Below are 21,046 nucleotides of genomic sequence, written 5' to 3' on the forward strand. Positions count from 1 at the left end.
ATTGGGCGCATAACTTGCATATTATAGAGTACTATAGTTCATATGCCTTAGGTACATCACAGCATACAGCGGAGGATAGTGGGGGATTAACGACTTTATTTCGCTGGATATCCTGTTGGCTTGGTTTTTGGATGGTAAATAACAGTAATGAGAAACCACTTCTAGGTTGAAGATGTGTTACCTTGCGGCGGGAATCTAGTGAAGCGTGATATGGAACAAAAGTCCCTTGGTGACCTCAACACAGAGCTTATCATGGAGCACAGCTCCTTACCTACAATTCATCTTCGATATTTTTTAATCGAGCCTTCTACTCCCTTCGATCATATATATATATATCCCCTTGCTGACATCCATCTACACGCTATTGTCTCCTACATGTCTAGTTTCCTGCACTTGATATCCCTTCAATCTACTCTTCTGTCCCCTCCCCCTCCCCCCCTACGAACGTCATTCTTGGCATCAATCTGGGGAACCCCTGTTGCAGATCGGGCCGGGCCTTGGCGTGCAGCTGCCATCCCATCTCCCATCTTCGACTTATCTTTCATCCCCGCTCACGTCATTCATCAGATCAGACTCCCAAAATACTGCAACTGAGATGTTATATTTCATTGCATCTCACCATTGCTACTCACTCTTTTTACTGCTAAATGTGGAAAACCTCCCTCATGATGACAACGACTCAGTGTTTACAAGCACTGAAAGTACCAATCATTAAGCTTCTGGCACGTCCATGGGGCCTCGCACTCCTTCGGTCCAGTCCAGTTGATCCCGCCGCACTGTCCCCACCTCTTCGCACGCTCAGTCGGTTGAGTGATGGGCGCCGAGCTGGTGGTGGTGAATCTGGTGGAAGTGCTGGTGGTGCTGATTCTGGTCGAGGTGGAAGACGTGCTGGTAGTGGTAACCCTCGAAGAGGTAGAGACAGTCGTAGGCCTGACACTAGTAACCAACGTCGTGCTTATAGTCGTAGGGATCACCACGGACGAAGTCGTCGGCACAGCACTCGTCGTCGTAGTAGCATCACACCACTCCTCCTCATCATCGTCGCTATCCTCCCCACCTCCGTTACCCGGGTCACCACCCTCCACAACCCCCTTTGCAAACATCACACCCCTCCCATTGGTGCCCACATAAACCTGCCCCTCCACACTGGCACTTCCCACAACCCTATTCGCACCGATAGCCCCAAATCCTTGCAGCCCCTGGATATCGACCCACGACTCTCCATTATCTGAGCTGGCATACAACCTCGGTCCATTCAAGCCGTAGCCGAAAGCATAAATATTCCACTTCGACCCTCCCTCACCGAGACCGAAGGCGAACTGCTCCGTGTTGGTGATGCTGCCCTCTCCAACCTGGGCGTAGTTGAGGCCGTAGTCAGTGCTGCGGAGGAGACCGATGTTGGTGGAAACCCAGACTTCACCAGCGACGATGGGGTGGGCGACCATATCCTTGATGGCCACGACAGTCATGGATGTGGTGCTGCTTCTGGGGTCGACGGCTACTGTCAAGAACGTGGCGCCGCCGTCCAAGCTGCGGTAGAGGGTCCCTTCGAAGCCGGCGTAGAAGATGGAGTTGTTCCGCTTGTCGGCTGCGATGACGGCGCCCGAGGGGAGGGAGTCGACGGGCGTGAAGATGCCCTCGGCCGAGTCAGCCGAGGGGACGACAGAGCCGGGGTTGTAGGTGGTTGCGGTGGAGGTGTGGAAGCGGAGGACGCCGGCGTTGCCGGAGGACCAGAGGACGGTGGAGGCATCGGCCGAGTAGGCGAGGGTGCCGCTGTGGTCGGTGTTGCTGGCGCCGTAGTGGGGGGACCAGGTGAGGCCGCCGTCGGTGGAGATGGCGATCTGGGGAGAGCCAGGGGAGTTGCCCACGCGGACGACTTGGTTGGGCTTGTTGCCGGCGTAGTCTGTTCACTTGTTAGTGAAGCTCCTGTATGGATGGTCTCTGCCACTTACCAACGTCAGTGGCACTGGTCCACATGGGGTTCATCCAGGGGGTCTGAGGAGAAGTCAAGAGATCGGCGGCCTCCTTAAAGGTAAAACCGTTGTTGTCACCAACAGCGGCGAGAAGCTCGGAACCGCCGGGGGCAGATGCAAGGCCAAGGACAGCCATCTCCTCGATACCGGCAGCAAGAGAGTGGATGGTGATGTTGCGGGTGGTATCCCACTTGGTCAAATCGTGGCCACCGAAAAGGGTCAAACCAGTGCCGTACAGCCAGTGGTCGCTGTCATGGGGGTTGATCTCGAGGGCCTCAATCATCCATCCCAGGCGCTTGCTGTCCTGAGAGAGAAAGCCGGTGTTGATCCAGGGTGCTTTATCAGTCTGGAGGATTATTAGTACGAGGCCAATGGGTTAAAAAAAGACGCATAAGCTCACATGAATGCTATAGTACAGGTTCATGTCGGGATACCCAGCCCACTCCCAGAGAGGAGACCAGGTCTCACCAGAGTCGGTAGAACGGAAAAGTTGGGCGTCCGGCCACCAGGAGTTCAAGCTAGCCACGACAAGCGTGCCAGGCTTCTTCATGTCAAGACCCAAGCCGCCAAAGCCGTAGAAGAGATCACCGCCAGAGACGGGGGTGATGTCCTTCCAGGTGCTAGTGGTGAGGTCGTAGCGGTGCACACCGCCAGAAGTACCATCATACGGACCAGCTCCGTCGCTGTAAGTGAAGTACAAAGCCTTCTCGGTTGGCTGAAGCTTGCACTTGTGAGGGAAGTACTTCGTAGGCTGGCCGGCGACCGGGGCCCAGGTGGCACCAGCATCGTCGGAAACATAGACGGAAGCAGTGGTGTTGTCAGCAGTACCGACGAAGATGCGCGAGGTGGCGCCATTTCTGACGCTCGAGGTCGAATCGAAGGTGACAAAGGTGAGACCGATCTTGTCTCCGTTGTAACCATAGAGGTCGCTGGGGTCCACGATGTAGGATCCCGCGTTGGTGAAAGAGGTCACCTTGGAGAAGGTGGCACCACCGTCGGTACTCTTCCACAGCCCATTTCCACTGCGAGCACCAAAGTAGATGATGTTGGAGTTGGCGGGATCGACAGCCAACCTCTCGCCCATACCACGGCCAGGCATGTTGCCGCCCACCTTGAAAGGCAGGTCGGTAGACACCCACGTGGCTCCCTTGTCGTCACTGCGGATGATGGCGCCCGGGTTGGGATCCCAGTTTGTGGTGTACATGCCCACCGCCGCATAGACTCTGTTTGGCTCCTGAGGGTCCAGGGCGACAGCATCGATGCCCCAATGGCCCCTATCTCACGAGATGTCAGATATTTCCGACTCTAAAAACACTCAGTCCCGGAAGACAACCTACCATCTTTCATCAGTGCCAAGGCTATCGGTGATGGGAGTCCAGGAGTCGTCAGGGTTCAGCCTGTAAAGACCACCAATGTCGGTCCTGGCATAAGCCACCCCAGGAGTAGTCGGGTGAAAGACGATACCGGGGACGAAGCCACCACCGCCACCAATGTTCACATTCTTCCACAAGAACTCGGCGGCAGCAGGAGCAGCCACAGCAGCCACAAGCAGGTGGACGAGCGACAAGACCTTCATGGCCGCAGAGAGGACGTCGGTTGAAGAAGTGTTGCAGGCGCGCACCGAGCAGAGCCCCAAGCACGTCAACAGAGGCGGGATGCATGGCAGTTAATATATCAACACTTTCTTGCCCTCCATCCGAGGGATATGGGGCCACTTGGCGGTCCATCGAGGACCATCCGATGGCTCTGGCCGTCTTCCCGTCGACATTCCGACAGGACGTACCACTTGGTGCAAATTGAAGCTGTGGTCCAGGACCATGGTTTGTGGTGGAGAGGCCAAAAATACCAACCAACCCCAGCTAGTCCCGCTCGCCAGTCATGATCGAACCTGGAAATGGACGTTGTCGTCCACCACTCCCGAGTTGCCGTCGATACGACGCTGCTTTAGGCGCACCAGGAGCATCTCCCTCCGTGTTTCCAGGGTGCCCTGGTGCAGCGGCGAGAATCTGCGGTACAACGGTGGCGGACGGTGCCTGATCGAGATCATCTGGCCGAGAGACGGTGAGCGGACAAGCAGCTGGATCTAGATCCGGGGGGGCGTGAAATAAGAGAGGTCTGGTGTTGCAAAATGTACGGTTTTCGACAACACATGCGATGGATGGGAGGCAATATCGGCGAGCAGTTTGTATGAAACAGATCGAAATATCAAGCCGCAGTACACATGTAAAATAGGCCCAGAATTAAGGACACTTTGAGATGACAGAGTACATGTAAGATGAAGGAAGTTGGCGATTGGTGGTGATGATGGTTGAATGAGGGAGAAACGCACAACCCTAACCCGCAGGCCATGGCCGCCAAGACTGTGGTTCACATGAAGCATCCCCCGCATTTGCTGCTTCCCCAGATTGATCAAGGTGTGGGGTAATGGTTGCAGGTGCCAGGTGACCTGAATCGTGCTTCCTTCCTCGGACAAACCCGTTGGAGGACAACAGCTTCTTCCAGTGACAAGCTCGAGATGTGACCTCCGTTCCCCTCTGTCGTCATTCAACTTAGTCCTTTGCCATCGTCTCTCTGCTCTCCTTTTGCATGACTCCATAAGATACTCAACGTCCACTGTTCCTTGGCTTCCATCCCCCACATCGAATGCCCGGTGCATCTTGACGAGGCAATTGCTCCGATGTCTCATGGAAACGTCCCCTCCGCGCCCCTGGGAGAGGCACCCTCCTCCGGCCTGGGGCCAAACCAAGATCGCAAACTCCCGCCGTCTACTCCGGACTGGAATAACCTCAGGATCATCCACCGGAACACCCTGCCGCCCAGAGCCCACTTCTTCCTGTACCAAAACGCCTGGGATGCCTTATCTCGCGATGTCTCTCTCTCCAAAGCACAGCTCCTGTCCGGAAAATGGCTCTTCAATCTTGCCAGGTCACCACTGCAGGGTCCTGTCGACTTCCACAAGCAGTCTCCCGTGCAGCTGGCAGACACACCCGAATGGGTACCCGTCGCTGTACCCGGAATGTGGCAGCTCCAAGGCCACGGCAAAGGGCCACAGTACACCAACCTGAACTTTCCCTGGCCTGTCAATGTTCCTCACGTACCAATTGATGACAATGAATGTGGCCGCTATGTAACCCAATTCTCGCTTGACCAACAGGATAAGGGCCATCAGCTTAGGCTACGTTTCGAAGGTGTCGATGCTGCCTTTACCGTCTGGGTCAACCACCAACAGGTTGGCTACTCCCAGGGCTCCAGGAATCCAAGTGAATTTGATATCACACAATTTGTCCGTTTTGAAGACATCAATGTTCTCTCGGTCGAGGTTTACCAACGGTGTGACGGGAGCTACATCGAAGACCAAGTCAGTCGTCCCTATATCTCTCCCAAATCTGTTATCTAACCCCTCCACAGGATCAATGGTGGCTCAGTGGCATCTTTCGAGATGTTTGGCTGCACAAATTTCCCAAGACGCACTTTGAGGACGTTCAGATCCAGACTGAGTTACACAACAAGTACAAAGATGCAACACTCCATGTAGGGGTCAAACTTAACTCCGACGCTAATGTCACCCTGAGTCTCTTGGATGCGGACAATGTCGAGATTGCGAGAAAGACAAAGGCCGGCGAGGGAACGATACACTTTGATGTCCATGTCAAGAATCCCCACAAATGGACGGCCGAAACCCCCTATTTGTACCAGCTCGCTCTTTCGATGCCTGGTTGTTCCCTTGCTGAACGGGTTGGCTTCCGCAAAGTTGAACTCATTGATGGAGTCTTTTGTGTCAACGGACAACCTATCAAGCTCCGCGGTGTCAACAGACATGAACATCATCCTGACCATGGACGGGCAGTTCCCTTTGACTTTTTGAAGGAGGACCTCCTGCTCATGAAGAGGCACAACATCAACGCCATCCGAACTTCTCATTACATCAATGACCCCCGGCTGTACGAACTGGCAGATGAGCTTGGCTTGTGGATCTTGGACGAGTGCGACCTCGAGTGTCATGGCTTGTTTGTTGTGGGTGTGGATGGTAACAAGCTCACATCCGACAATCCGGATTGGGAGGAAGCCTACATTGATCGTGCTCGCCAGATGGTCATGCGGGACTTCAACCGCCCAAGCATCATCCTCTGGTCTCTGGGCAACGAGTCTGGCTATGGCCGCAACCACAGGGCCATGTACAAGTTCATCAAGAGCCTTGACAAGAGTAGGCTTATCCACTACGAGGGTGATTGGAGAGCCGAGTCCGCAGATGTTATCAGCAGAATGTATCACTCCATACAAGACACGGAGAAGTATGCAAAGGACCGCTCGTGGGACAAGCCTGTTGTTCTGTGCGAGTACATTCATGCGATGGGAAATGGGCCAGGTGCTATCAAGGAGTACATTGACTTGTTCTACAAGTACCCGAGACTCATGGGTGGTTTTGTGTGGGAGTGGGCTAACCATGTGAGTGCAGTCCTGGTTTGGTATGTTTCTTCACAAACACCTAACATCCACACAGGGTCTGAGAACCAAGACCAAGGACGGCAAGGAGTACATGGGATACGGCGGTGACTTTGGTGACGACCCCAACGATTACAACTTTGTTCTTGACGGACTCTGTTTCTCTAACCATACTCCGACCCCCGGTCTCATTGAGTACAAGAAAGCCATCGAACCTGTCCAAACATTGGGCATTGAGAAGGGTGGTCTCGTCCGAATTGTCAACCGATACGATTTCCTTACCCTTGATCATTTGATATGCCATTTGTCGTGGGTAGACGGCTCGGGCTCCTATAACCTCGGCATGGTAGAAGTTCCAAAAGGTGAGTAGTTCTGGTTGTATGGTGGCGAATCAAGCTGACTGTCATCAGGCATCAAACCCCATTCTGAAGGCATCATTCGCATTGAACTCCCCTCCTCTACACGGCCATTATCTCATTTGACACTGGAGTTTCGACTGGCCGCGCCAACGGGCATGTGGGGAGATGCCGGTCATCTTGTTGCCACAGGTCAAGTTGCGGTTCACCCTCCAAAGCAGTTGCAGACGCTGCCCCTGAAAATGAAGCGGATTGGGGCCGTCAAGACTAGTTTGATCAACCCGTCACTGCTCTCCATCGTTGGGTCGGGGGGGATCTCGTGGGATTTTGACCTTACTATCGGTCAACTGGTGAGCTGGAAAAATCCGAAGCAGTCTGATGAGAATATCCTGGCCGAGCCGCTGGGGTTTGAGATTTATCGCGCCATGACGGACAATGATCGGGGATGCGACTTTGGCAGGAACTGGTTTAACAGACGGTTGCACCAGGCGAAGTTTCATTTAGTGGAGGCGACGTGGAAGGAGTTGCATGAGGGAGCAGCGACGGAGATTGTGGTCAAGGGACGGATGGCGCCTCCGGTGTTGAACTGGGCTTTGGAGTTGAAGATTACGTACATGTTGGGCGGGCATGATGTTGCTATCAAGGTGGAGGCGAAGCCTACAGGGGCCCTGCTCCCCAGAGCATGGGGGCGACTGGGACTGGTGACGAAGCTCAAGGGGGTTGAGAGTGTGGAGTGGTTTGGACGGGGCCCAGGGGAGGGGTACAGAGACAAGAAGATGAGCCAGCTGGTTGGGTGGTGGGGTGCGAAGGTGGGGGAGCTGATGACGGATTATGAATTCCCACAGGAGACGGGGAACAGGACGGATGTGAGATGGGTCAGGTTTAGGAACAAGGAGAACAAGAGTTTGTTGAGTGTGGATTGGCAGAATTGGCAGGCCCAGAAGGGAGGAAGGGAGATGGGGGATTTTAGCGCGTTGAGGTATTCGACAAGGGAGCTGGACGAGGCGAAGCATCCTTTTGAGTTGGAGGATAAGGGGAAGGAAGGGGAGACGGTGGTGCATTTGGATTGGTGGCATCACGGGTTGGGGACTGGGAGTTGTGGGCCCGAGACGTTGAGGGAGCATACCCTTGAGGCCGGGAAGGAATATGAGATGGAGGTTTTGCTGTACTGAGGTGGTTGGAGGGATATGTGCTGGTGAAGGGTGGTTATCTTTAGTGTTTATGGTTCAAGATGAAGGGGGGCCGAAGGTATTTGATTGGGGAGATGTAAATTTATTCCTTGTTTAGTCTTATCAAAGTCCTTTTAGGTACATGTGTGTCGAAATGTCTGGTTTGATGCTTCTTACGAGGCTCTGAGATGCTGATGTGCTCGATGTTATCATCTAGGTCAGCCTTTGATCCAATCTATGGAGCCCTTGCCCCAATGTTGTTCACCATCATGGCCAGCACCCATCGACCGCTCACCTGCGTCGCTTGTTATCGCCATTCTTTTTACTTGCCTTTCGCCGTGATGGGTGTTATTATGGGTAATCTCTCCAAGCTCGCTTCACGACCGGGGCCCATTGGAAGCAGCTTCTCGACTGAAGCATCATAGCATCATAGCATCATGGAACAATGATGGAGGTCAGTGGTGTGGAGATTAGAGGTTGGTTGTCGTCAGTCATCGGTGGCAAAATGGATCAGCTGAGAGACACGTAGCTACTCCAAGAACAAACGTGCTGCCCAACAGCAATCGTCGCGAAGGGATCAAAGGACAAGTCTGGACACAATTTCAATTATGCATAGGCATTCTCACTTGCAATCGGGCCAAAAGGTAATAAACCAAAACATGATGATTTATTGCAACACAGCCTTCTTTTGAGGCATGGATTGTGATGGTCATATGCTTAGATAAACCCAAAAAAACCATTGGCTGCCATGTCGGTCAACCACCCATAACGCTGAACGCCTCATTCATATCCCAGATGCATAACCATAACCCGCTTACTGTCCACCACGGAGACGGAGCACCAGATGGAGTGTGCTCTCCTTCTGGATGTTGTAATCGGACAAAGTCCGGCCGTCCTCCAACTGCTTGCCAGCAAAAATCAGGCGCTGCTGGTCAGGAGGAATACCCTCCTTGTCCTGAATCTTGGCCTTCACATTATCAATCGTATCCGAAGACTCGACCTCCAATGTGATCGTCTTTCCCGTGAGGGTCTTGACGAAAATCTGCATGCCACCACGAAGTCTCAACACCAAGTGCAGGGTGCTCTCCTTTTGAATGTTGTAGTCGGACAGAGTCCGGCCGTCCTCCAACTGCTTGCCAGCGAAAATGAGGCGCTGCTGGTCAGGCGGGATGCCCTCCTTGTCTTGGATCTTTGCCTTCACGTTGTCAATGGTGTCTGACGACTCCACTTCCAAGGTAATGGTCTTTCCGGTCAAAGTCTTGACAAAGATCTGCATACCACCGCGGAGGCGAAGGACAAGGTGAAGGGTGGACTCCTTCTGAATGTTGTAGTCAGAGAGGGTGCGACCATCCTCAAGTTGCTTGCCAGCAAAGATAAGACGTTGCTGGTCGGGTGGGATACCCTCTTTGTCCTGGATTTTCGCCTTGACGTTGTCGATGGTGTCGGAAGATTCCACCTCAAGGGTGATGGTCTTGCCGGTCAGGGTCTTGACGAAGATTTGCATACCGCCACGGAGACGGAGGACGAGGTGGAGCGTAGACTCCTTCTGGATATTGTAATCGGAGAGGGTGCGGCCATCCTCGAGCTGCTTGCCGGCAAAGATCAAGCGCTGCTGGTCAGGGGGAATGCCCTCCTTATCCTGGATCTTGGCCTTTACATTGTCGATGGTATCCGACGACTCGACCTCGAGGGTGATGGTCTTGCCAGTGACTGTGGGAGATGAGTTAGCGACCGCGAGGTCGTCAAAGACAGGGCGGGGAAGGCAACTTACGAGTCTTGACGAAGATCTGCATCGTGGCGACTGATGGTTCGCTTCTTGTGTGATGAGAGTTGATATCGTTGATGGATGGGGATGGCCTTTCTTGATGGCTGGCTCAAAAGGGTGAGTTGTGTGGTGGTTTTAGGAAAAGAGAAAGATATGGAGGATGGGAGCGGGCGGAAGTTAAATAGGTCGGTCGGTCGGTCAGTCAATGAGCAAACAGGATAGAGAGAGAGTAGGGCTGCCGGTTCAAGGCAGGCGGGCGCGGGGTGGCTGAGCTCATGTGTCAGGCCGGGGCAGGAGCCACCTTCTGGCCCAGGCAGAGGCAGGGAAGTGCAGGGAAGGCGCCAGAACGGGCCAGTCAGAGCCAGTTCGGTGGTTTGTTGTTGTGGGGCGAACAAGGGCAATCAGGTCCGTCTGATAACACCAGCCTCGCCGCGCAGCTCTTGCCACAACCGGAGTTGATGAATAAGCACTGGAAGTTCCAGTCGACTTTTGCGGACTTGTGCAGCAAATGAGTCCGTGATGGTCACGGTTTTATGTTTCGCCTTTGTTTGTCTCAATTCCACATGGTTGACGCCTTTGGGTCTTTGCCCTTCGTGACCGGCACTCTTCGTCCTCAGTTTTGCCAAACCCTTCCAACCTTGCTGCTGGGCCCTCCCCCGCATTTACCGATAAGACCAGGGTCCTTGTGACGTGGACGAGTTGGTGCACCCAACTGGCATGGCATCATGACGACCGACCTGCAACAGACAGGACAAACAGATGCCTTTGAGGATTACTGCTGTTGTAGCTATCTAACTGTCAAAATCAGCTATTCCTCCAGATTTTGAGTAAGTAAAATCATCTAAAGCCTCTTGAGGAATATCTGTAAACTTCCCATCACTGAATGTCGGTCAGCTGAGGCCGACCCCCGACCTTCCCGAAAAGCGGGGCAGGCGGTGAGCGTGCAACCCGGGCCTTGCCGTGCTTGATGGCGAGATCACAAGAGGTTCGGCCCTCTGCCGGATCTGGAGAGATACAGTGCCCGTCGTATCGAACATCGCCTACTCCCTACAGCTTTTTGCTTCGCATAGTGCGGACTATGAGCAGATGAGAAGGCTTTCGACTTCTTGTAAGTCGACACACAACCTCAGCCTTCTTATGCATATCCACTGGCGATCGCCCGCCCTGCTCCACCAACTCCAACACAACAGCCGCTCCAACTCCTGACACAGAGAGGCTACCAGAACGCCCGACGCCTTGTGAAACTTTAAGGCATACTCCAAGTGACAGGTGTAGTTTCCAGTACCCGAATTTCATGCCGAAAAGTCCTTCCCAAAAAACCTTCGAAAAATAGCATCATCAACTTGCAATGAGAGAGCGAAATGTCACCATCATCAGTTGTCTCCAACAACGTCATCGGCCGGGACCCTCTTTCCGCTCCACCAGTGCCTCGACCCACAACGCCAGATCGACAGGGGTCAGCTAACAACACTTCCTTCGCCAACATGACCAAAAACGTCAAAGGAGCTGGCCACAAGGCTACATGAAACACTATTTTTACCAGACCTCCGAATAATTTATTACTCGAGACTAATTGTTTATGCCGGTAAACCAGATCCTGTTTCAACAGCTTTCGGTGTTTCGACATGGTTTGCTGTGATATACCCTTCTCTCAACCAAACTGATGTTGACGATTTCAAGTAGGAACGTTTTGTAGAAAGCAAAGCCAGTTCCTAGTGATCCCGGTCACTTACTGCCTTTGGGCGGCTCTGTGGCCCAAGCCTCCTACAGCCTTGACAAGACCGTTGCCGTAGTCCTCTCGGGATAGCTACCAAAGTCAGGTTTAGGTCGCTTTTATCTCCGATACCCCAGATTTCAGAAGCCAGTCGCAACCATGATGACCACCAGATGTTCGGTAGATAACGGGCTAGGACAGCTTCAAAATCGCTACACATCTATCAGCGCCCTGCTCCCACTAACCAGCTCTCGAGACAATCATCTCCGATTCAACCATGTTGATAGCTTCCGTAGCGGCCAGTATTCGGCGTGCCATGCTGTTTTGGATCTTGAGTTCCGTTAGCATATTCTGAAGCCCTTGAGAATAAGGCAAGATGAAGACTCCCGAACAGCCTCAAAATCTCTATAAAGGGCATCCAGCACCCCCTTTCAAGTGGAAGATTTTCTCTCATCATCACAACATTCCTTCTCAACTCATCCACTTGCCGGTCAAGTGTCTTTCAATTCAGCATTCCTTCATCTTAATTTCTCTTTGGGTTTCTGGCAAACCACTTCATCATCACGCACTCCTTCAAGCAAAAACAATATCAGCACACTATCCATCTTCCGGTAACAGGTTACCCAGCCCACCATAACCAACACCTCCCTTATCCAACCCAACAAGATGAAGACCAACACCCCCCTCCTCCTCACTCTCGCCCTCTCCCTCGCTTCCTTTTCAGTCGCCACCCCCGTCCCGTCTTCCCACTCCAGTATCAACCGCCGCTCCGGCGCCCCTGCTCATCCCAGGCACATCACCCCTTCCCTCTCCAAGCGCGCCCAACGCGGCTCCTCGGAAGCCGCCGATCCCACATATCAACAACCGGCCGGGCCCCTTTCTGATGGGTCTTCCCCCCGTTCTTCACCCATGCAGGTCGACTCGGGGAGCGACCGCTCTCCCTCCCCTCAGCAGCCGCAACATGATTCCGATATGGACGCCGAGGGCGAGACGGATTCCGAAGCCGACGCCATTGGCGAGACAGATTCAGAGGCGGACGCTATCGGCGAGACAGATTCAGAGGCGGACGCTATCGGCGAGACTGATTCAGAGGCGGACGCTATCGGCGAGACTGATTCTGAGGCGGACGCTATCGGGAGCCCGGATCCGGATTATGTCGCTCCCTCTGGTGGTGCTGGAAGGGGGGATGGAGGGCAGGGCAGGGGCGGTGCGCAGGGGCAGGGGGCCGGGAGAGGACGGGGGACGAATGCTTAAGCTTTAAGTTAATGTGGTTGATAGTTGAGGTGGGGGTTGAAGTAAAGGGTGGATTGGGGGATTGGTATGAACCGTACTAGGGCTGGTACCCAGTACTGGATAGCTGGATAGGCTGAATAACACGCTCCTTTACCCTCTCGACATTGTTTGTTTACAGTTTGTGTGAACCCGATCATGTCTATGCATATCACGCAACTATGCCTTGACATCAGCTACCTTACCTGCCCACGAACCCTAACCCTCCATTAAACACCCCCCCCTGAACCCCCTTTGGTTCAACCTCAACCACACCCATCAAGACCCCCAGTCTCGGTCTCCAGAATCGGAAACACACAATGGCCGAGATAAATTCTGGTCAAGCCCAGTTTCTGCAGCATGATCGGGCGATTACTAACGTTTTGCCAATACTTCAAGCCTCACCCGTCATTTTGCAGGCGTGGATGCGGCGGTGGGATCCTGCTAATGTATGTTGTACAGTAAGGCGGGATGGACGGCGAGGCTAAAAAGGTTCGGAGGGGTGAGGTAGATACGACAACTTGTCACTGCTCAGTCAGTGAATGAGTGTGCCTCGCTCTTACCTATTCCTCCCCCTCGACCACCCCCCCAATGAGTAAAATCGGGGGCAGCGTTGGCTTCAGGCCCTCTTATGCTGAACACCGCCTTCAAGTCACCAACATCACCAAGAGCGCATGGAAATAGTTTGATCAATACCAAAATTCCCATTGTCCCATTGTCCCATTTCACATACCACATCACATCACATCACATCTTCATCTCTATATGGCTTATCATCCCCAGCAGCATATCTCCCCCCATCTACCTCACTTGCGCGAAGCAAATCTTGGTACCAAAAATTTAAACCTCTTATCTTTCCATTCATCATCTCCTCTTTTGAAAAAACATCAGCTACATATCTTCACCCTCTTCCTCCCACACTTCCATCAACTATTCAACCGCCCCCTTTGGAAACCCTCTTGAAACTCCCAAACTCCCTCCCCCACCTGCCCATTTTCTTCTTCTCTTCCTCCCAGTAATAGCAGTTCGCTCTTGTGCTCGCTTGCAAGCATGTCATTGTTGGGGAGGGGGGGGGAAACTCATCGCAATTGGTTCATGATGTGCGCCCCGTCGTATTGAATGTTGTTGTTGTGATTAACTTAATTCGATCGCATTGAGGAGTCATTTCCGTTATAAAAAAAATTGAAAAGAAAAAAAAAGATGTAGAGAGTCATGATCGCATTGCGTTGTGTTCGTTTCCGCATCCGCAGGGCCTTTCTCTAAAAGACAGTAAAGAAGTTTTGTGAAGAAAGTTTCGTTCGTGGGAGTGAGAGTAACATCGTTTTGCCCGTGCCGTCGTGAAAAAATAGTTGGAAGCGTAAGGGTGTTGTTGACATGAGATAACAGAAAGCCAGTACAAAAAAAGCAATAAACGCCGTCGCTTAGCTTGAGAAGAACCCCCAAAGAAAATCATCAGATGAAAAAACAGGAAAAACAACACCAAAAGCAAAAAACCACATGTAAGATCCGGATCAACCACCGCAGATGTTGGTATCGTGATGGCATGATGGGACGCTTTTGTCCATGCTGAGACGATGCTGGAATGTTTTTTGTGCGTGTTCAAAAGGCAGAGCGTCACTTAGTTGGCACGGATGACGAGCTTTGAGAGGAGCTTGTTTGATAATGAATCAAAGTCATAACGGTCAAACTTGGAGTCCGCACGCGTCCGGAGGTAAGACTCTGTGGAATCAAGTTAGTCTTCTGTGTCACGGATATAAAAGATAGGGGTATTCTCACCATGCTTGATGACGTGCTGTCTGACTTCGGTCATGGCGTCACAGACCGCAGGGTTGTTGTTCAAGAGCTGACCGTGTCTCCGGGTGTCCCACTCAGTGAATGATGGAAGCTTCTGGGAGATGGCGTGGAAAAGACCAACAATGACACCCACTGGGACAGTCTCCATGTCGGTGCAGAACTTCTCAACGGCAACTGGATCCGGCACGCGGTAGTGGCAGTCGAACTGGATCTCCTCCCAGACGGCAAGAAGGATGGAAGCGAGCATGAAGATGGTTGGCCAGTTCTTCAAGCGCTCACCACTGTACACGCTAGAGTAAAGCGCAGAGAGTTCCTCCAGAACATCTTTCTGAAGCTCACGCCACAAATCGGCCATGGCGCACTTGATCTGGAAGTTGATCATGACTGGGGCTACAACCTTTCCATAGTACTTTGAGTCCTCGTCATCAATCTGGCCCTCCATAGCAGCCTCGGTTTGTGGTTGCTCGATCATGGTGATGTGAAGGGTGAGGTTGTAAGCCACAACAAGCTTGAGAGCCTTGCGAATGACGGGCGATCTTTCCTTGGCGTAGTAGCGGTATGCGGTCTTGAAGATGTCGGTGATGAAAGGAGTGCCCTCAAAGTGGTCGTCAATGAATCTTTCGAAGCCCTCGTCAATGTGCTTGTCAAGGTATTCAGAGAGAGCCTCGGACGAGATACCCTCCTGGCCAACATCAAGGTGCTCCGTGCGGATGTCAAACTCAATAGGTTCTTGATCAGTCAAAGTCGACTCAACCCAGTCAACCTGGAAGCAGCTGTCATCAGCCACATACACCTCGCGGACCATAACCGGAAGAGCAAAGCCATAGCCGTGGGTGATCCACATGAGGGTCTCCTTTTGAGCGAAACCCTTGACGTTGAAAACCGACATTCCACGGCCAAGATGACGCTCGTAATCAGCCTTCCAGTCCTTCATGAAATAGCCGATATCCTTGATGTCAATACGAGTGCAAGGAACTTGCCAGAGACGCGCGTGAGATGGCTGACAACCAGCACAAGGCTCGCCCTTGTCACAGGTCTTCTTGAGGAACTTGCAGCGAAGGCAAGCGCGAAGCTTCCTAATTTCACTGGCCTGCTTGCGTTGCTCAGGAAGCAAAGGCCCACGACGCCTGCCAACCTTCTTCTCGCCCGTCCCATCCTTCTTGCCGGTTGACGTCCTCCGAATTACCGACTTGGTGGCCTTGGCAATGGGGCTCTTTCTCGTCCCAGAGTTTCTTCTGGCGGGAGGTGAGACGGACCCAGCTCCGCTACCGCTGGCAACTGGTCTGCTGGTGGCGGCGATGGTCTTGATAGACATGGGGGCAACAGCAGCGGCTGGACTGATCAGTTCGGCTGATGTGGACTGATGAGGGTGATGTTGTTGGTGGCTGTGCTGGTGGTTGTGCTGGTGATGATGGTGGTGGTCACCAGGGGGACAGTTTCGGTGGTTCGATGATGGGTCTACATAGCTGTCGGAACCAGGCGAGTAAGGGGAATATGGTGGGAAGGAGACCTCTTCGTAGCTGCCAAACTCGAGAGAGTTTCTGTCAGATGTAGATGACCCCGACTCGCTGCGCAAGTGCAGGGTTTGACTTGGGTTGAAAATTGCAGCGTTTTGGGTGTAGTTCGGAAACATCGGGTCAACTGTTGTCCACCCGTTGTCGCTGCTGCCACCAAGCGACAAAACCTCCAAGTATGTCCCCGTGGGTGAATGGCTTCCCAGACTGCTTGTCACGCCCCGTGGAAGACCGTCGGGGTGGAAACCAATGGGCTCAAAATCCTGCCAGTTTGCCATGCCAGAGGTCCCCCACTGCAATGCCTGGGAGCCGTCGTCGACTGGTGAAATGGCAAACGCGGGCTCCAACTGTAACCCTTGATTCTCCAAGCCCTGAGTGGTCGCTGGAAGATACTCGATGGCGCCCTGCTGAAAGCCGGTCATGAAAGGGTTGAAGTGCATCAAGGCCGAGTCCTGGATAAACTGAGAAAGATCAGTAGTCGCTTGCTGGGTGGGAAGAGGCCAGTCCGAGATGAGACCTGTTGGGTTCTGGTGGGCAGCTGTGTGGTATGGGGAGTGCTGCTGTTGAAGAGGGCTCGACATGGCGCTCTGGTGAGTCGGTGAATGGGCACTGTGGTCATCGGGCGATGAAGCTGCTCCACTGGCAGAGTTGGGAGAGTGAACCGACACAGGCGCGCTCATGGTGCCGGTGAGGTCAAGTGGAAGCCAGCTCGTAACTGGGCTCAGGCTTTGACGACTTGACTGGGACATGGTTGTCAAGGCGGTGGAGGTGATGTTCTGGAGAGGAGCGGAGGAGACGGCAGTGGTATAGGAGTAGCGGTCGCGATGATCATATCTGAGCTGCTCCAGCAAAGGGTCCCCCCCAACAGTGTTGTTGAACTCGAAGTTCATGGTGGCTAATCCGAAGCGGAACCAGGAACCAGAAATTGTAAAAGAGAGGTTGGCAAAGAGGGGATTGGAGGTTGTTCGGATGGAATTGTAGCGTGAGTGCCAGGGGCGGGCGTGGACAGACCGACACCGCTCTTTCTTTTTGGGCGTATCGATATTTGTCGGTCAGGAAAGGCTCATGTCATAACAAGCATCAAGCGCGGCTTGTCGTTCCTCTGCTGTACTCGTGGTCTCTCGAAGACTCCCAGTCGTAACGTCGTGACAAAGAGGAGAGGTGAGGCTGGTAGAGGACGAGAAGCTTGTGAAGGCCGAGTATGAGTGCTGCACGGCCTTGTCGTCCTTTGGGTCCAGTCCTGTCCTGTCCTTGGGAGCCAGAGGGTGTTTGTCGGTGGTTGTCTTTGGGGAGTTGCAGGAAGAGGAGGGACCACCACAAAGACAAGACCAGTGGCTCGTTCTCCCTCTTCTCACTTCTCTTCTCACGCAACCCGCTCCACAGCAGTCCGTTGAAGAGGCGGTGAGCATGCATCGACCCCCGGTCCCGTCGGCGATGCTAATTGGGTGGGTCGTGCACGGATAAGGTGGGCACAAGTTCAAGTGCCGGCCAATCATTGAGGCGCTAAACCTGGTTGACAGTGGGCTGCTGCCAGCACCACTCCGTCCTGTCAACCCCCTCCCGCACTGTACAGGGACCTCCTCGCCTTGCCGAGAGCCTGGATCCCCAACCCCTCACCCAGCTGCCAGCTCCAGACATCTCAGTGTTTGTCCAAGATGGTGCGAGGTCCACAGAACCCTGAAGGGATCGAAGGGACGGGGAACGGGACGGGATAGCTAAGCGTATGGACCATGCTGACCACCCTATGCCTAGGAGATGACGCTCACGATATTAAGAGGAAAGCAAGACATACATATCCCGTACGCCAGCACAGCCATTGATATTGATGATCAGTTTGCTCTCGCAGATCCCAAGAGGCTGGCTGCCCAGGTGCCCAGCCGAACCAGTCGATATCCAGGTCGGAGTTTTCTTTTGGTGCTTGCGCTATCGACAAGACCGGCTTTCCAGCATCAGGTGTCGCCCATATGGTCTTGTGGGCCCGGCGGCTTGGCCCGTTGAGCCATCTGCCATGGACGTCGAACAACCTGTCACTGACAGACAGCCTTCGGACGCTCATCAGCAAGGCAGGGCTCCAGCACAGCATCACGACTCCTATGCACTGCAACAAGCAGTGGTGGCAAGTAACGATGCAAACGTGCTATCTCGGCTTCTACCGAATCAATTCTCTCCTTGATGGCCCGGACTGGCGGCTGCTCTCTTTCTCCCCGGCGCTGTGCTGCGATATGAGAGCATTCCAGATGGCTTTCATGCTGCCATCCGCCTCGTCATACCCTTCGCCCGGCTTTGGCTGAATTCTCTTGCTCGTCTTCCCAGCATGGTTGTTTCATGTCATCGGTGAGACCCCGCGCCCGCCGCCGGCCCATTGAGACATTCTCAGGCTTCCATGTCAGTTCACTGGACTGGCATAAAACTGCTGGATTTCCAGGCGAAGCGAGTCCGGTGAGCCCCCGGACGCAAGGGAAGAGGGGAGTGCAGCAGGCAGTGGGCGATTACTTATCGTTGGCATGCGCCTCGTCATGTCCAAGGTGGTGCGTGGCTCCTAATAGTTCTGTACAACATCTCGCGGCATGAGGACACCACGAGGCACAAGCACAAGTCCGCGGCCATGCCAATTGCCAGCTGCCAGAGATATCCCACAGGAAGTACAGACACAGTGAGAAGTCGGTCCCGTGTCGTATGCAGCACTGCGGCGCGATTCGGGCCCAATGGTAGCATTCGGCTCTGATGGCGAGTGTTGAATTGATGATGGATGGTGGACGGTCATGAGGGTTGCTGGTCAGGGCACAGCGAAGTCCTTGCAGGGGCCAATCGTTGATCCACGCCGTTTCCCCGCGCTTATCTGATCTGCCCAGTGCGGGTGCGGGGCCCCCAGCTCTTCTCTCAAACACCTTGGACCCTGAATTGACTTCAAGGCCGTTGGGGGCTTTGATATCAAAGTTCAAAAGGGACTGGATCGTGATACCCAAACAATCCTGTGCCAACATGGACTTTGGGAATATTCAGCAAACATTCCAAACAGGGGATAACAATTCCTTCTCGCCAGAACCCTCGTCGACCCCTTTGCTATCCCGGTCAGCGACATGGGCCCCTCTCGTCAAACGTCCTCACCTCGACGCCGGGGATCAGCATCCGGCCCAGGGTTATCGGAAGAGGCGTTGAACGAGGCCGGCTCGCGACCTCATCACTCCATACAAAGGCAGCAGAAACGATAAGTTCAAGCCACGTTTCTGACGATCGCCCATGCTTTGTCTTCAAAAAGAAAACAAAACCCACGCTCGGTCGAGAACCTCCTCCTCTTTCTGAACTCCACACCAACCCCCACGAACCGAACAACTCCGGAAGGGGGTTCTGGTTCGGAATTCTTTCCACTGATCTCCAGTGACCTGCTCCGTGCTCTCCTGTAGAGTTACGCTGAAGTCAACTCTGACACAGGAGACAATGGACATCCTTTGACCGCTGAGGCTTGGGATCAGTGCTCATGGGATTCATGTGCCATATCCGCCACAACTCCTGTCCAACACATACATATGCGTCTAGAAAGGGGAAACCGCACCCTGGCCACATGGCCCGCCGGTTCTGGACAAGCGATAGGAAGAGGATCAGCCACACTCCCACACGACTCCGACCGCGAGACGCCGAGCAAGCGCTTGTTCTGTCCCACAAGCACCCAAGATCTTTTCGAGGGGCGAAGTCGATGCTAATGGTGCATCTTGATCCAAATCAGGAAATCCCCCTATTGTTTCTTGTGCTTCCAAAAGGAGGGGTTGCAGCAAAGGTGTGGGTGTTTGACGGCCGGCAACTGTCTACCGGAGGGACACCCGGGCCACCCCTGACCGATCTATCCGGATCTGTGCCATCGGCCGGACGCGATGCTTGTTTTGCTAACCCTGCCGGGATGTCTTCCAAGGACGGTTGAAGTCAAGAACGCGATGTGACTCCACTGAAGGCCAAGACGTTGTCGTTTTCGTCCTAGCTTGTTCGTACTCGATGAAGACTTTTTCTTTGCGTCTGAAGTCGTCCGGGCATGCCGGGGTTTTCCTCGCCACTTTCGTGGTGTTGTTCGCATGCTTTGCTGGCGGGAATTCGTGTCGTTCGTCGGTTGATGGTACGGGTGATGGGAAGAAGACTGACTGACTGACTGACAACGCCGACAGTTGGTCTATGGTGGCGGAACTACCCGCTAGTTGGCTTTCGTAGCCGGACAAACTCTGGAGAGGTTGGCGATCACACAAGATAGCTCCGATGTGTTCAGCTCCTCAGTTGATGATCTGCTGCTGGTTGATTCCGGGTCTCCCTAGCAACAACCACGATGGCTTCGGTTAAGTAGACGGCGGTAGAGATTGTTTTCGGTCTCCACCAAAAGATTAGGTGCTGTAAAAGATTAAGTTGATGTGATATTTGGACGGGTTGTACTGTAACGAACATCGGATGTTTACCTTGTAAGAGATGGGCGGAATACCAGGCCACGTTGAATCAAGTGTAGAGATCGAAGATGGAGAGAGAAGCTACCCGGAGCTTGCGGCCGGCGTTTGTCGGAGTTGACTGCTAAGCACCGGAGCTCCCCTCCGCTCCGGCCGGCCTTGGGCCGGGACTACCGGCTTGTTCGGCTCGGTGGTCTTGGCACGCCTCGGCCGGTGGGACAGCCCCAGGATCCAGAGAGAAAATAAGGTCCAAACAGCATTGGATACGTTTCAGTCAGTTGGCTCAAATATCACCTAAACAATCAGAAGATCTACCAGACGAAGGCGAAGACGTTTATTCTCCGCCGTTCACAGATACCAAGCTCTCCAAGTGAATCAAATGACAAGAATGACCCGCTTTTCTCCATCCCCAACTTTGACGTTCTTGGCATCTGGCAGCCACAAGGCAAAACCTCACACACATTGAACCTACATACCCAATCGACCGTTGTGCGAGAACGCCGCAAACGATCAGTGGCTTTTCATTATGCGGCCGGTGATGAATTCAAAAGCGGTGTAGTTTTTTTGGTGAACAATATTACCGGCACAGACGATTGTTCATCACCTCGCTCACCCCGCTATTCGACTT

General features: G+C 53.5%; 6 protein-coding genes across 6 annotated transcripts; 3 read left to right on the forward strand and 3 right to left on the reverse strand.

The window, feature by feature from the left end:
* Nucleotides 1–686: 686 nt before the first annotated feature.
* On the reverse strand, nt 687–3,549 carry PODANS_4_7820 (uncharacterized protein; the record flags this gene model as incomplete). The annotated part of the gene is made up of 4 exons (XM_001906016.1): nt 687–1,886; nt 1,957–2,309; nt 2,442–3,247; nt 3,311–3,549. The coding sequence occupies 4 exons, from the start codon at nt 3,547–3,549 to the stop codon at nt 687–689; spliced, it is 2,598 nt and encodes an 865-aa protein (XP_001906051.1).
* Nucleotides 3,550–4,650: 1,101 nt separating this feature from the next.
* Nucleotides 4,651–6,786, forward strand: PODANS_4_7810 (uncharacterized protein; the record flags this gene model as incomplete). Its single annotated transcript, XM_001906017.1, has 3 exons — nt 4,651–5,303; nt 5,399–6,419; nt 6,475–6,786. The coding sequence occupies 3 exons, from the start codon at nt 4,651–4,653 to the stop codon at nt 6,784–6,786; spliced, it is 1,986 nt and encodes a 661-aa protein (XP_001906052.1).
* A 228-nt stretch (nt 6,787–7,014) lies between these two features.
* PODANS_4_7800 (uncharacterized protein) lies at nt 7,015–7,944 on the forward strand (the record flags this gene model as incomplete). Its single annotated transcript, XM_001906018.1, has 1 exon — nt 7,015–7,944. The coding sequence occupies one exon, from the start codon at nt 7,015–7,017 to the stop codon at nt 7,942–7,944; it is 930 nt and encodes a 309-aa protein (XP_001906053.1).
* Nucleotides 7,945–8,755: 811 nt separating this feature from the next.
* PODANS_4_7790 (uncharacterized protein) lies at nt 8,756–9,734 on the reverse strand (the record flags this gene model as incomplete). Its single annotated transcript, XM_001906019.1, has 2 exons — nt 8,756–9,651; nt 9,713–9,734. The coding sequence occupies 2 exons, from the start codon at nt 9,732–9,734 to the stop codon at nt 8,756–8,758; spliced, it is 918 nt and encodes a 305-aa protein (XP_001906054.1).
* Nucleotides 9,735–12,086: 2,352 nt separating this feature from the next.
* On the forward strand, nt 12,087–12,674 carry PODANS_4_7780 (uncharacterized protein; the record flags this gene model as incomplete). The annotated part of the gene is made up of 1 exon (XM_001906020.1): nt 12,087–12,674. The coding sequence occupies one exon, from the start codon at nt 12,087–12,089 to the stop codon at nt 12,672–12,674; it is 588 nt and encodes a 195-aa protein (XP_001906055.1).
* Nucleotides 12,675–14,307: 1,633 nt separating this feature from the next.
* On the reverse strand, nt 14,308–16,887 carry PODANS_4_7770 (uncharacterized protein; the record flags this gene model as incomplete). The annotated part of the gene is made up of 2 exons (XM_001906021.1): nt 14,308–14,408; nt 14,466–16,887. The coding sequence occupies 2 exons, from the start codon at nt 16,885–16,887 to the stop codon at nt 14,308–14,310; spliced, it is 2,523 nt and encodes an 840-aa protein (XP_001906056.1).
* Nucleotides 16,888–21,046: the final 4,159 nt, after the last annotated feature.

The sequence above is a fragment of the Podospora anserina genome, chromosome 4, assembly GCF_000226545.1.
Source record: "Podospora anserina S mat+ genomic DNA chromosome 4, supercontig 4".
Lineage (NCBI taxonomy): Eukaryota > Fungi > Ascomycota > Sordariomycetes > Sordariales > Podosporaceae > Podospora > Podospora anserina.